General features: G+C 40.7%; 1 protein-coding gene across 2 annotated transcripts in view; it reads right to left on the bottom strand.

Moving 5' to 3' along the window:
* Positions 1-228: 228 nt before the first annotated feature.
* Positions 229-14,695, bottom strand: part of LOC130276824 (ras-related and estrogen-regulated growth inhibitor-like) — a 66,329-nt gene continuing 51,862 nt past the window's right edge. For both annotated transcript variants that reach the window (XM_056526720.1, XM_056526719.1), the window contains 2 exons: positions 10,765-10,838; positions 229-3,264 (listed from right to left, as the gene is read on the bottom strand). In XM_056526720.1, coding sequence (XP_056382695.1) covers positions 2,782-3,264; positions 10,765-10,838 — 557 coding nt within the window. In that variant the 3' untranslated portion in view covers positions 229-2,781. The remainder of the gene's footprint in view (positions 3,265-10,764; positions 10,839-14,695) is intronic.

The raw sequence follows: 14,695 nt of genomic DNA, 5'->3' as shown, positions 1-14,695 counted from the left end.
AATAAAAAACATTTATTGGACTTCACACAAAAACAGACAATGCGTTTCAAGGGGATGGACTCCCCTCTTCCTTAGTTCAGACCCGATGAAGAGGGGAGTCATTCCCTTGAAACGAGTTGTCGGTTTTTAGATGAAGTCCAATAAATCTTAGGATAACGCTACCCAGAGCGCCCTCTCCCCCTTTTCTTCTATTGCTTTGCATTATGAATACAACACACAAACACATGATTCACTGTTAAGTCTGAAGTTGCTTTAATGAAAGTTATGGCAAAAAAAGTAAGTCAATATCAGTCTAAATCTAACATCAACTTATGTATGGTTTGCATACACCTCTGAAGTTCAGTCTTTAGAGTTTGGAAAAACATATAACCTCAAACCATCTAAGGCCCCACTAACATATTCCAAGGTATAGAGGTCTACAGAGCAGAGCAGATGATTGGTTTGATAGATATCTACATAGGACTTGGGATGCTCTCTTGCTGTAGGATACGTTTTTTCCTTATCAGCGGTTTTACATATAGATTACGATATAACTTCATGATATTTTCTAGTCACTATATTTTTTAGGCGGCCGATGAAGCGCATAGTGATTGCGTGAAACCGCCGGCAGTCGCCTTTTCTAAGCGCTCCACATCTGATATGCCCGATCGTTGAATGGAGGCACCGTTCGAGTGAGGCCGGAGTTGCGGTACCCTTGGGGTGAGTGCAGGTGTGATTTTGTTCTTTGTTTGTTCTATTATTGACTACGTTCTGTTTCCCCTAGCACCGCCGATGGGACCCCTTGTACAAGTACCTATCTGTTGTAAACCTCTGATGTGTATCCTTTATAATTAGACCCTGTGGTTGCTAGCAGTGCCACTTGTTTCTCTCTTCTCAATTGGTTTTCACTATATTTTTTATAGTCACTATAAAGTAACAATTGTATATATGTGCAATAGGTGGGGTGGTGGACGAAAGTCTATTCCATTATCTGTGATTTTTCTTTGCGGTCACATGATTAATATATGTTTGTCCAGTTGGGGTTATATTATTTTACCCTGTTATATCTAATAAAAAGTAACTGTCATAACCCAGGTTTAATTAATTGTTTGCATATTTTTGATGGGGGATCTGTGATAGCCTATGACAAATCTTACTACTGAGCTATCTTGTTTCTGGTATTCTTCATGTATGGTCTCAATTCTCATACTATTACATATACTTCTAAAAGGCAACTACCAGAAGAAGTGTTCATGATATTTTAAAATCCCTCTACCAAAGAAAATGCTCTATGTAAAGTAGGCCAGAGATGAAGATGTTGGACAAGAGGTACCCATCTAATAATACAGAATTCCCTGATAGGGTATCTGATAATGGGTTTTCGAAACTAGACCCTTTTAATATCTGATAACTTAAAGAGTACCTGTTATCAAACCATATTTACTAAACTAACTCAGATTATATTCCCTAACTACTCCTAAAACCCCTCCTGCCCTTAAAACAATTTTCTGAGCTTTAAAGGGATTCTCCACCATAAGGGGATTTTAGTAAGTACCTGGCAGGCAGTAATGGACATGCTTAGGAAGGATCTGCACTTGTCTTGGGCTAAATGGCTATGCTGTGAGATTACCATAACACTGTGGCTAGCTTTCTGTGAACTTGTATTTCCTGTTTTCAGTTTTCTTGTTTGCCTACAAAACCCATGATTCAATTTTCCTCCTTCCCACACATCAGCTACCCCAACCATTGAAACATAAATGAGCTTCAGACCTGTGGTTTTCAATCAGGATGCCTACAGCTGTTGCATTAGTTGCAGATTGATCCCTCCACCCATTGAAGCAGACAGGCTCCCTGTCATCAACTGACTAGTGAGTCAGGTCTCCACTTCATTGCAACCTGGGAAAAATCCGAGACAGCAGTCATTTTGTATGCTGTTCAAAATAAATATTGGGGTGAAAATCACATAAGAATTGTGAGAAAACCATCACACACAGGTACAGACACTAACTTTACAGCCCATGTAGCATAGTCAAATAAAAAAAAAATCCTGGAATACCCCTTTAAAAAGCTGTATCATACTTTTTCCCTTGTTCACATTGTGTGAGCTTCCAGCAGGAGAACGTGGGCGTTCCCCAGCAGGCACGTCACTGAAGCCTGCGAGAGCTGTGCCTTGCTATGCCCCATATGCATTTCCTGAGTTTGGTCTCCTGCCAGGCAGGGAGAAGACCAAACTAACTGCTTGACTTGTGCTGGGAACAGAACAGAGCCACCTAGTGGCCGGTTTTTCAACCACATTAAAAACACATAATGGTTGAGAATTTTAACAGCAAGTAAATAGCAAAGTGTCTTATAATTACATAAGGAACAATATATTTAAGGTTTAGCTTGGTGACATAAAAATGTAAAGAAGCTCTGGTGTAGCTGTTGTGGCACTACTTCTTTACGACATAAAACTGATCCATTCAATAAGGTACACACAATTGATATGTTACCAAAATAAACACAAAGTACAAATAGGCATTATGCCATGCCTTTCCCAGATTTATTTGCAGCTGACGTATAGTGGAAGAGATTGTGTTAAATCCCCCTGGTATCATATTAAGTATCTGGGACAACTAGTCAAACTAATGTCATAAAATGTTATCTCAGTGTACTGGGGTAAACATGTCTATCAGCCTATAGACTATACCTCACTAGTGAAGACATGTGTACATCTCCTAATCCTAGCATACTCAAGAGTTGTGCTCAACATTTCCCTGGCAAACCAGAATTCTTCTCCATAGCTTCATCATTGAGCGTCATTCACTCTGGAATATAATCCCGAAAAGAATTGAAACTTAAACTTCGACCATTTGCATTTAGTGTAGAGTTGGCATAAATCTTTGGAATCTTTTCCATCAGTTTGGATACATTTCTTTTCTTAAAAGTCCCAGGAGAAAGGTTCCCTTGTCTCAGTAATTCATAGTAAAGTGTATTGAAGACCATGGCGGTTTCTTCATAACTGTCTCTAGTGGAAATTTCATAGCTTGGACACTTTAAGGCCTTTGAGAGCTTTTCCCCATCATCGGTGGACACCATGCGATCGTACTGGAGATCCTTCTTGTTGCCCACAATGACTATGGGGGATTGTTCTGTTGATCCTTTCTTACTGGCTGAGTGAATGTGATTGATCAAGAAACATAATCTCATGACTTCATCAAAGCTGCAGCGATCTGTCACCGAATACACCACTGCAAAACTATCACCCCATTTAATTTTCTCTTCGATCTGAAGGGAGTCCTCCTCCTTAAAAAAAAAAAAAAAATAGATTTTTTGGATTTACAAAAAAATTTGAAATCATTCAATGTCAATAAATCTATAACCCATCCTCAAAGCCTAATGGATACACACTAATGGATACAAAGCTAACGAATGAACATACTCATTCTTTTTGGCAGGTCCAGAGTCAAATATATCCAAGGCCGAATATTTCACTGCGCAAATTCTGCAAAAAGGAATGGTCAACAGAAAACCCATTTACACTAATGCAGCAAAATTTCCAAGCAGAATTCCACTTGGAAATTTCATATTGTGAATGTAGCCTAAGGGTCCATTCACACTTGGGTCCATTTCACTAGTCGAATTCCGCAAGAGGAAATTCAGAAGTGTGAATGGGAGTGAGGAATCCCATAGAAGTCTGTGCCCTAGCAGCAGGGTGAATGAACAAACAGTCTTGGAGTTCTTTCTATGTCTAGAGAGACCTATTTCCACCATGATATGCAGATTAGCCACAATGCTAAATAGAGGGAGGCCCCACAGGAGCAAAATACTGATGAACCACTCACACACCTATTATTCATGATGGGGGTAGTAGCTTAGTACTTTAATTGCCAATTACATGATAGCGTGTAGTGCACCATGCTTTGTGGGGTGAACATCTAAGATGCTGGGCAACAACACGCTTAATCAAATGTAATGGGCATCACTACATAGGTTGTAAGCCAGCATGGTGCACTACATGCTATCATGTAACTCGCACCTAGTGTTGCTAGGGTTGGTGTCACCCAGTGCGGAAGAAAATAGTGTCACCCCATACCCCCAACCAAAGTATTTCTTTTAGACTGTTGTGTTGTTAGTGCATTGCAGAGTACCATTTCCACTATAATAATTAAATATACCAATTGATAAGTAAGAATAAAGCGCTAAAGAAGTTTTAACCATTTAAAACTACAGCTCCCAGTATAACCTACAGTGGGAATCAAAAGTTTGGGCACCCCAGGTAAAAATTTGTATTAATGTGCATAAAGAAGCCAAGGAAAGATGGAAAAAATCTCCAAAAGGCATCAAATTACAGATTAGAAATTCTTATAATATGTCAACAAAAGTTAGATTTTATTTCCATAATTTACACTTTCAAAATAACAGAAAACAAAAAAATGGCATCTGCAAAAGTTTGGGCTCCCTGCAGAGTTAATATCTTGTACTGCCCCCTTTGGCAAGTATCACAGCTTGTAAACGCTTTTTGTAGCCAGCCAAGAGTCTTATAATTCTTGTTTGAGGTATCTTTGCCCATTCTTCCTTACAAAAGTCTTCCAGTTCTTTGAGATTTCGGGGCTGTCTGTCACGCACTGCTCTTTTAAGGTCTATCCATAGATTTTCAATTATGTTGAGGTCAGGAGATTGTGAAGGCCATGGCAAAACCTTAAGTTTACGCCTCTTGATGTAATCCCCCGTGGATTTCGAGGTGTGTTTAGGATCATTATCGATTTGTAGAAGCCATCCTCTCTTTAACATCAGCTTTTTCACAGATGGCATCAAGTTAGCATCCAAAATTTGCTGAAATTTTATTGAATCCATTTTTCCTTCTACTCATGAGGTGTTCCCTGTGCCACTGGCTGCAATACAACCCCAAAGCATGATTGATCCCCCCCATGCTTAACAGTTGGACAGAGGTTCTTTTCATTAAATTCTGTTCCCCTTCTTCTCCAAACGTACCTTTGCTCATTCCGGATAAAAAGTTCAATTTTAACCCCATCGGTCCACAGAACTTGCTTCCAAAATGCAAACGGCTTGTCTATATGTTCATTTACAAAGTTCAAATGCTGATTTTTGTGGTGAGAACGTAGAAGAGGTTTGTTTCTGATGACTCTTCCATGAAGACCATATTTATACAAGTATCTCTTTATAGTGGAATAGTGTACCACAACTCCAGTGTCTGCCAGATCTTTCTGGAGGGATTGTGCAGTCAAACGTGGGTTTTGAATAGTTTTTCTCACAATCCTGCGAGCTGTTCTGTCTGATATTTTTCTTGGTCTTCCAGATCTTGCTTTAACTTCCACTGTTCCTGATGACTGCCATTTCTTAATTACATTCCAAACAGAGGATATTGACATCTGAAAACGTTTTGCCATCTTCTTATAGCCTTCTCCAGCTTTGTGAGCGTCAACTATTTTCAGATTTCTAGACAACTGCTTAGAAGAACTCATGGTGCTGATTGTTGGGGCAAGGTCAGATGAGTCTGGGCATTTAAAACCTTTGAGATTGACATCACCTGGTCTTCCCAGATGATGATTGAGAACAATCCATGACACTGGCAGGTCTAAGCTTTGCAAAGGGGGCAGTGCATGCTATAAATTCTGCAGGGTGCCCAAACTTTTGCAAATGCCATTTTTTTGTTTTCTGTTATTTTGAAAGTGTAAATGATGGAAATAAAATCTAACTTTTGTTGACATATTATAAGAATGTCTAATCTGTCATTTGATGCCTTTTGGAGATTTTTCCATCTTTCCTTGACTTCTTTATGCACATTAATACAAATTTTTACCCGGGGCACCCAAACCTTTGATCCCCACTGAAAGCGTTGGTGAGGTTATGCTTGGAGTTGTTGTTTTATCCATCATTACTGCAGAACTTACAAGTGACTACAGATCTGATGGGACATAGTGAATGATATCAGTGACTACAGGTGACGTCTTCTCTATAGTCTTCTCTTATCTAATGCAGCTGGTACATACCACCGGGAGTTATTCAATTTAAATTTTCATTCTGCAGAACTTAACACCCAGATAGTATTGGCTCCTCACTTCATCAGTGGATTCTTATTAACTATATGAAAACAATAATTATTATAATACTACCACACACTGTATCCTCTGAATATAATACTACCCTACACTGTGCCTTCTGAATATAATACTACCTCACACTGCACTCTCTGAATATAATATTACCCCCCTGAATATAATACTACCTCACACTGCGCTCTCTGAATATAATACTACCCCTCTGAATATAATACTACCTCACACTGCGCTCTCTGAATATAATAAAACCCCTCTGAATATAATACTACCTCACACTGCGCTCTCTGAATATAATACTACCCCTCTGAATATAATACTACCTCATACTGCGCTCTCTGAATGTAATATAACCCCCTGAATACAATACTACCTCACACTGCGCTCTCTGAATATAATACTACCCCTCTGAATATAATACTACCTCATGCTGCGCTCTCTGAATGTAATATAACCCCTGAATACAATACTACCTCAAACTGCCCTCTCTGAATATAATACTACCACAAACTGCGCTCTCTGAATATAATACTACCTCACACTACACTCTCTGAATATAATACTACCCCTCTGAATATAATACTACCTCACACTGCGCTCTCTGAATATAATATTACTCCCCTGAATATAATACTACCTCACACTGCACTCTCTGAATATAATACTTTCCCTCTGAATATAATACTACCTCACACTGCGCTCTCTGAATATAATATTACTCCAATGAATATAATACTACCTCACACTGCTCTCTCTCAATATAATACTACTCCTCTGAATATAATACTACCTCACACTGCGCTCTCTCAATATAATACTACCCCTCTGAATAATACTACCTCACACTGCGCTCTCTGAATATATTACCCCCCCTGAATATAATACTACCTCACACTGCGCTCTCTGAATATAATATTACCTATAATACTACCTCACACTGCGCTCTCTGAATATACTACCGCACACTGCACTCTCTGAATTTAATACTACCCCCTCTGAATATAATACTACCTCACACTGCGCTCTCTGAATATAATATTACCCCCTGAATATAATACTACCTCACACTGCGCTCTCTGAATATAATACTACCTCACACTGCGCTCTCTGAATATAATACTACCTCACAATGCACTCTCTGAATATAATACTACCCCTCTGAATATAATACTACCTCACACTGTGCTCTCTGAATATTATACTACCTAACAATGCACTCTCTGAATATAATACTACCCCTCTGAATATAATACTACCTCACACTGAGCTCTCTGAATATAATACTACCTCACAATGCACTCTCTGAATATAATACTACCCCTCTGAATATAATACTACCTCACACTGCGCTCTCTGAATATATTACCCCCCCTGAATATAATACTACCTCACACTGCGCTCTCTGAATATAATATTACCTATAATACTACCTCACACTGCACTCTCTGAATATACTACCTCACACTGCACTCTCTGAATATAAAACTACCTCACACTGTACCCTCTGAATATAATACAACCCCTCTGAATATAATACTACCTCACACTGCGCTCTCTGAATATAATACTACCCCTCTGAATATAATACTACCTCACACTGCGCTCTCTGAATATAATATTACCCCCCTGAATATAATACTACCTCACACTGCGCTCTCTGAATATAATACTACCCCCTGAATATAATACTACCTCACACTGCGCTCTCTGAATATAATACTACCCCTCTGAATATAATACTACCTCACATTGCGCTCTCTGAATATATTACCCCCCTGAATATAATACTACCTCACACTGCGCTCTATGAATATAATACTACCCCCTGAATATAATACTACCTCACACTGCGCTCTCTGAATATAATACTACCCCTCTGAATATAATACTACCTCACATTGCGCTCTCTGAATATATTACCCCCCTGAATATAATACTACCTCACACTGCGCTCTCTGAATATAATACTACCCCTCTGAATATAATACTACCTCACATTGCGCTCTCTGAATATATTACCCCTCTGAATATAATACTACCTCACACTGCGCCCTCTGAATATAATACTACCCCTCTGAATATAATACTACCTCACACTGCGCTCTCTGAATATAATACTACCTCACACTGCACTCTCTGAATATAATACTACCCCTCTGAATATAATACTACCTCACACTGCACTCTCTGAATATAATTCTATCCCTCTAAATATAATACTACCTCACACTGCGCTCTCTGAATATAATACTACCTCACACTGCACTCTCTGAATATAATACTACCCCTCTGAATATAATAATACCTCACACTGCGCTCTCTGAATATAATATTACCCCCTGAATATAATACTACCTCACACTGCGCTCTCTGAATATAATACTTTGCCTCTGAATATAATACTACCTCACACTGCGCTCTCTGAATATAATACTACCTCACACTGCGCTCTCTGAATATAATACTACCCCTCTGAATATAATACTACCTCACACTGCGCTCTCTGAATATAATACTACCCCTCTGAATATAATACTACCTCACACTGTGCTCTCTGTATATATTACCCCCCTGAATATAATACTACCTCACACTGCGCTCTCTGAATATAATATTACCTTTAATACTACCTCACACTGCGCTCTCTGAATATACTTCCTCACACTGCACTCTCTGAATTTAATACTACCCCATCTGAATATAATACTACCTCACACTGCGCTCTCTGAATATAAAAATACCTCACACTGTACCCTCTGAATATAATACAACCCCTCTGAATATAATACTACCGCACACAGCGCCCTCTGAATATAATACTACCTCACACTGCGCTCTCTGAATATAATATTACCCCCCCTGAATATAATTCTACCTCACACTGCGCTCTCTGAATATAATACTACCCCTCTGAATATAATACTACCTCACACTGCGCTCTCTGAATATAATACTACCTCACACTGCACTCTCTGAATATAATACTACCCCTCTGAATATAATACTACCTCACACTGCGCTCTCTGAATATAATATTACCTATAATACTACCTCACACTGCGCTCTCTGAATATACTACCTCACACTGCACTCTCTGAATTTAATACTACCCCCTCTGAATATAATACTACCTCACACTGCGCTCTCTGAATATAAAACTACCTCACACTGTGCCCTCTGAATATACTACCCCACACTCTGCCCTCTGAATATACCCCACACTGTGCCCTCTGAATATAATACGACCCCACACTGTGCCCTCTGAATAAAATACTACCACACACAGCGCCCTCTGAATGTAATACTACCACACACAGCACGCTCTGAATATAATACTACCCCACACTGTGCCCTCTGAATATAATACTACCACACACAGTGCCCTCTAAATATAATACTACCCTACACTGTGCCCTCTGAATATAATATTACCACACACTGCTCCCTCTAATTATTACTACCACACACTGCGCCCTCTAATTATTACTACCACACAATGTGCCCTCTAATTATCACTACCAAACACTGCACCCTCTAATTATTACTACCACACACTGTGCCCTCTGAATATAACCTTGCCACACAGTGTTCCCTCTAAATACAATACCGCAACATACTGTAGCCCATAGCAACCGTATCACCACAGAACGTCCTTAACTGGTTAACAACCAAGGACGTGTATACACGCCGTTGTGCCGTTAACAGGGTCAAAGCTGACAGCGGCGTCTAAAGGTACCTTTAACCGCTCCCTGGTGGTCCAGTAGGGTGGATCGCCCCACAGCAGCGCGATCGCGGGGGGCGATCCACTTCTGAGGTAGCCGGGGGGCTGACCTCTCCTGTAGTGCTGGCTATTGCGGAGGGCCAGGCTTTATTAATCGAGCACAGAGCACAAGACTTTCACCTCTTCTCGTAGATGATGTACTCTGTATGAAATAGTATGATATAGTACTGCACTGCCACATCTCTCTCTTACTTTGTGTCTTATGTGTGATAGTGCTTTTCGCCTGCTATGTATATGCTGTTACTGTACCAAATGGCACAAAGTGCACAGCATTATGTGTCTGAGATTTCCAAACCAGGAATATTCAGCTTCATGCAAAGATTCATCATAATGTGGTCAAACCTCCTTATAATTTCGAAAGCAATTGGTAATTCAAGACCTCTCTATAAAGGACCAACATAACCCAGTCATCTGATGGCTTCCTTTTATCTGCCCAATTTCTATGTCCTGTAGGTTGGCTCAGAAAAAATGGAGTAATACTTGTCAACACAATCAGACGACACATTTTGTTTGTTTGTAGTCTGTAACCATAGAAATACAAAGGTTTAAATATGGGCTGTGTAGAAAAAATTGTATTAGATTTTTAGGAATTTATTAGCAAAGTTGTTTCACCTTTTCATCCACTCACGCAATACAAATTGTTGCAAAAGCTTACATATGCTGTAAAAGATTTCCTTTAAAGGGGTACTCCGCTGCTCAGCATTTGGAATAAACTGTCCCGAAACTGGAGTCTGCGCCGGGAGCTCGTGATGTCATAACCCCGCCCCCTCATGATGGCACGCCCCCTCAATGCAAGTCTATGGGAGGGGGCGTGGCGGCCGTCATGCCCCCTCCCATAGACTTGCATTGAGGGGGCGGGCTATGACATCACCAACTCCCGGTGCTGAGCAGCGGAGTACCCCTTTAAGCACATCTAGAAAGATAGTAAAATACAGTAGATCATACCTGACCAGCAGTGTCCAGAATTTCAAAATGGATGAATTCCCCATCTATTGCTGCCGTGTGTCTGTAAATCATTTCTGTGAAAACAAAGAATATTCATTTAAGTTGTAACTAACCAAAAATAGAAAGCCAGCAGAATGTTTATAACTTAGATTTTACACTGAAAAGATACTTTTCAGTATCTTACTGCTTTTAAGAAATCTGTGGTGTGAGATAGTATAGAACTTATCTTTATAGCAAATGAACTGCTCTGTTTACCAAGAGAGTCCCTATGTACACCTGCCCCTTACTGCTTAAAAGGGAATTCCGGATATAGACATCTTATGCCCTATGTCATATACCATGGCAAAATATATCCATGTTGCAGGGTGATTGTTGTCATTTGTGATATATGTCCTGTAAAAAGTCCATTTGTATGTACATCTTGTAAATTCAATTACCCTTACCGGTGAGTTTAGCATTTCAACAATAAATAATTCTCTTTTGATCAGGGCACCATGGAGCCTACATGTCTATCCAGCTTGGGTATAGGTGTGACTAATCCTAGCACAGCTGCTCTATTACTGGAAAGGTAACACCATTTTAACCAGCAAGGCACCAGCCTGGGTGTCAATAGATGAAAGAGATGTATGAAGTTGACCCAATTGGAAAATCCTATATTTTTCAATATTAAATATGGGGGTTAGGGAAGTGCGTCCCTGGCCCTATTATATATGGTTGGATTCTCCATCATATTACCTTTAAAATGAGTCCTCACATGACCCTTGTGTAATGATCCCTGCCCGAACTGTATACACTGGTTAAATTATACACAATAAGGGGGTCATGTCAGGTACCCCTAGAAAAAGGATTTGATGGAGAACCCAAATATAACAAAATGATGTGGGTGCCTGACCCATGATAAAAGTTAGGGGTAATTTCCTATTCTTTAGGCATAAAGTTATCATGAGGAAGTGGGCAGCATCTATCTCTCCTCCTTGTCCTGCCCAGGGGCTGAACTTAGAGGGATCACATGTCCATAGCAGGGTATAAAGCTACAGACCTGGGGGGACTAGGGTGCGCTTGCATGGGGGACAAGATCTAATTTTGAATGCCAGACGCCATTTCCTACCAAACCCCATGGACTAGAACTCTGTAACTTTCTGTAAGTAAGGATTCTATGTTTTTCCCATTTATTTTATTTGTGTGGTGAAACTTTGTCTTGTTAACATCTATTTTTACATGTACTGTGAATATTTTTCTTTCGTAATAAATCATTCATTTATTAAGTACCGCCTTATGTCTGGTAAAACGGACGTACATTGTCCTTGAAGAGATTGAAGTTATAGTCTTAAATTTACTTCGGCTACATTATAGATTTGGATTAATCTTTTTCCTGTTTTTATATACTACTGGGGATAGTAGATTATATTTGGGAATTGTAGCATATCCAGATTGGCAAGTCCTTCCTGTCGGCTTGAGATTGACAAGTGGTGGCAGCGATTTAATTGGGTGGTGTAAGAGGGATTTTTTATCATTATTTTAGTGTAGACAAATAGTGATTTTAGAGATAACCCTTCCACCCGCACGTCTCGGTTCGTGACACCCTATCCAAAGGATAGGGGATAAGATGTCTGATCGCGGGGGTCCCGCCGCTGGGACCCAGTTATCTCCGTGCAGCACCCGCATTCTATGCCGGGCTGCTGCTCCAGTCTCGGAAACATCTGTGTTTCCAACACCGGAGATGTGATGTAACACCAGGCCCCCTCGTGATGTCACGCCACCCTCTCTCGTGATGTCATGCCATGCCCCCAGTGGTGTGACGTCACGTCTCCAGTCCCAAAAACACAGAGGTTTCCGAGGCTGGAGCAGCAGCAGATATTTAAAAGTAATTTGCCTTTTTTTGTTTAAAAACTAGGGATCGACCGATTATCGGTTTGGCCGATATTGTCGGCCGATATTCACGATTTTGGACATTATCGGTATCAGCAATTTCCTCAGCATATATGCTGTTAATGCCCCGACCCGCCGATAATTTATACCAGAATATCGGTATAAGTTATCAGCTATCGGCCTGAAAGGTCACAGATTATCGGTATCGGCCCTAAAGAATCGATATCGGTCGATCCCTAGTAAAAACTGCACAAGATTAGCAGCACAGCACACATTTTTAAAAGGGATGTTGCCTTGTATATAACCTATTTGCCAATTTTTTTTATTTTATTTTTTACTTTATTTTAACCCCTTCCCGCTATAGGACGTATCCTAGCGATCTATGGCGCTGCCGCGGGCAGCGCAGGAGATCGGCGATGGGACCCGGCTGTTAATCACAGCCGGAGTCCCGCCGCAGCTGCCGGAGCCTCGATCACGCCGGTCCCGGCAGCATTAACCCCCTAGATGCCGTGATCAATCCTGATCATGGCATCTATGGTGTTGACAGGGGGAGCACTCTCCTCCTGTTCACCAACGACTGTGCCGCGATACAATCGCAGGTCGCCGTTAGTTGCTATGGCAGCAGGAGGTCAGATCATGACCTCCTGTCTGCCTGCTATGGAAGCCTGTGATATCCAGCCAGAGGCTGGATAGTACAGGCTGTAGTGTGTACAGCTCATCAGGTCACACTGTGCTGCAGTACAAATGTATTGCAGCATAGTATAACCTGTAAAAAATAAAATAAAAAGTACAATAAAAGTATGAAGTGTAAAAATAAAATAAAATAAATGCCCCTTTCCCAATAAAAGCCCTGTATTATCACCAAAAGAGATCAAAAACACAAATTACATACATAATAGGTATTGTCACGTCCGTAATGACTTGTACTATAAAACTATAATGTAAATTATCCCGCCCGGTGAACACCGTAAATAAAAAGAAAAACATTTTTTTAAAAAGCGCAAAATTCACAAATTTTGGTACAAATAGCGGAATAAAAAAGATCAAAAGGAAGCACGTAGCACAAAAATGATACCAATAAAAAGTACAGCTCATCCCGCAAAAAATAAGCCCCTACTCAATGGCATCGGACGAAAAATAAAAAAGTTACGGCTGTTGGAAAATGAATGGCAGAAAAATAATTTTGCTCAGAAAAGGAAAAGGAACATAGAAAGCTACATAAAATGGGTATCGCCATAATCGTTACTGACTTACAGAATAAATATAACATCACTTTTACTGCACAGTGTACACAATAATAAAAATGCCAGAAATTTTCAATTTTTTCACAATATTTTGAAGTTTTTCACAAAAAATGCTGCATGTGTCAACAAAAATGCACCACTTATATTAAGTACAATATGTCACGAAAAAACTATCACAGAATCGCTCCGCTCAGAAAAAGCGTTCTAAAGCTATAACCATTTAAAGAGATACATGTCAAATAAATAAAAAAAGAACATGGTCATTGAGGTAAAAAATGGGTCCGTCTTTAAGGGGTTAAGGGTATGGGGCAGGGATGTGGGAATTCTATCGCCCGACGCCCGGGACAAGTAGTTTTGGGCGCCGGGCAGGTGAATTTTTCATAGATTTAGCCCTGTATCGGGCTAGCAGGGCCGGACCGACTTCAGAAATCTCACTTCACACCGGGCTTAGAGTGTATGGAGGAGGCGGCGGCCCCCAGCTGATTTCAGTAGCCGGGGGCCGCTGCTCAGAGAACCCACCCCGTGCCCCAGTCTGTCCTCCTTCTGACACAGAAATCCTCCCCGTGCAGTGCAGTCTGTCCTCCTCACACACAGAAATCCTCCCCGTGCAGTGCAGTCTGTCCTCCTCACACACAGAAATCCTCCCCGTGCAGTGCAGTCTGTCCTCCTCACACACAGAAATCCTCCCTGTGCAGTGCAGTCTGTCCTCCTCACATACAGAAATCCTCCCTGTGCAGTGCAGTCTGTCCTCCTCACACACAGCAGTCATTATGGAGGTCAGGAGCTGTGCATGGACGTCCTCTCTCTTCCCCCCCTGC

Source organism: Hyla sarda, chromosome 6, assembly GCF_029499605.1.
Source record: "Hyla sarda isolate aHylSar1 chromosome 6, aHylSar1.hap1, whole genome shotgun sequence".
Lineage (NCBI taxonomy): Eukaryota > Metazoa > Chordata > Amphibia > Anura > Hylidae > Hyla > Hyla sarda.
This window is presented reverse-complemented; position numbering and strand designations above follow the sequence as displayed.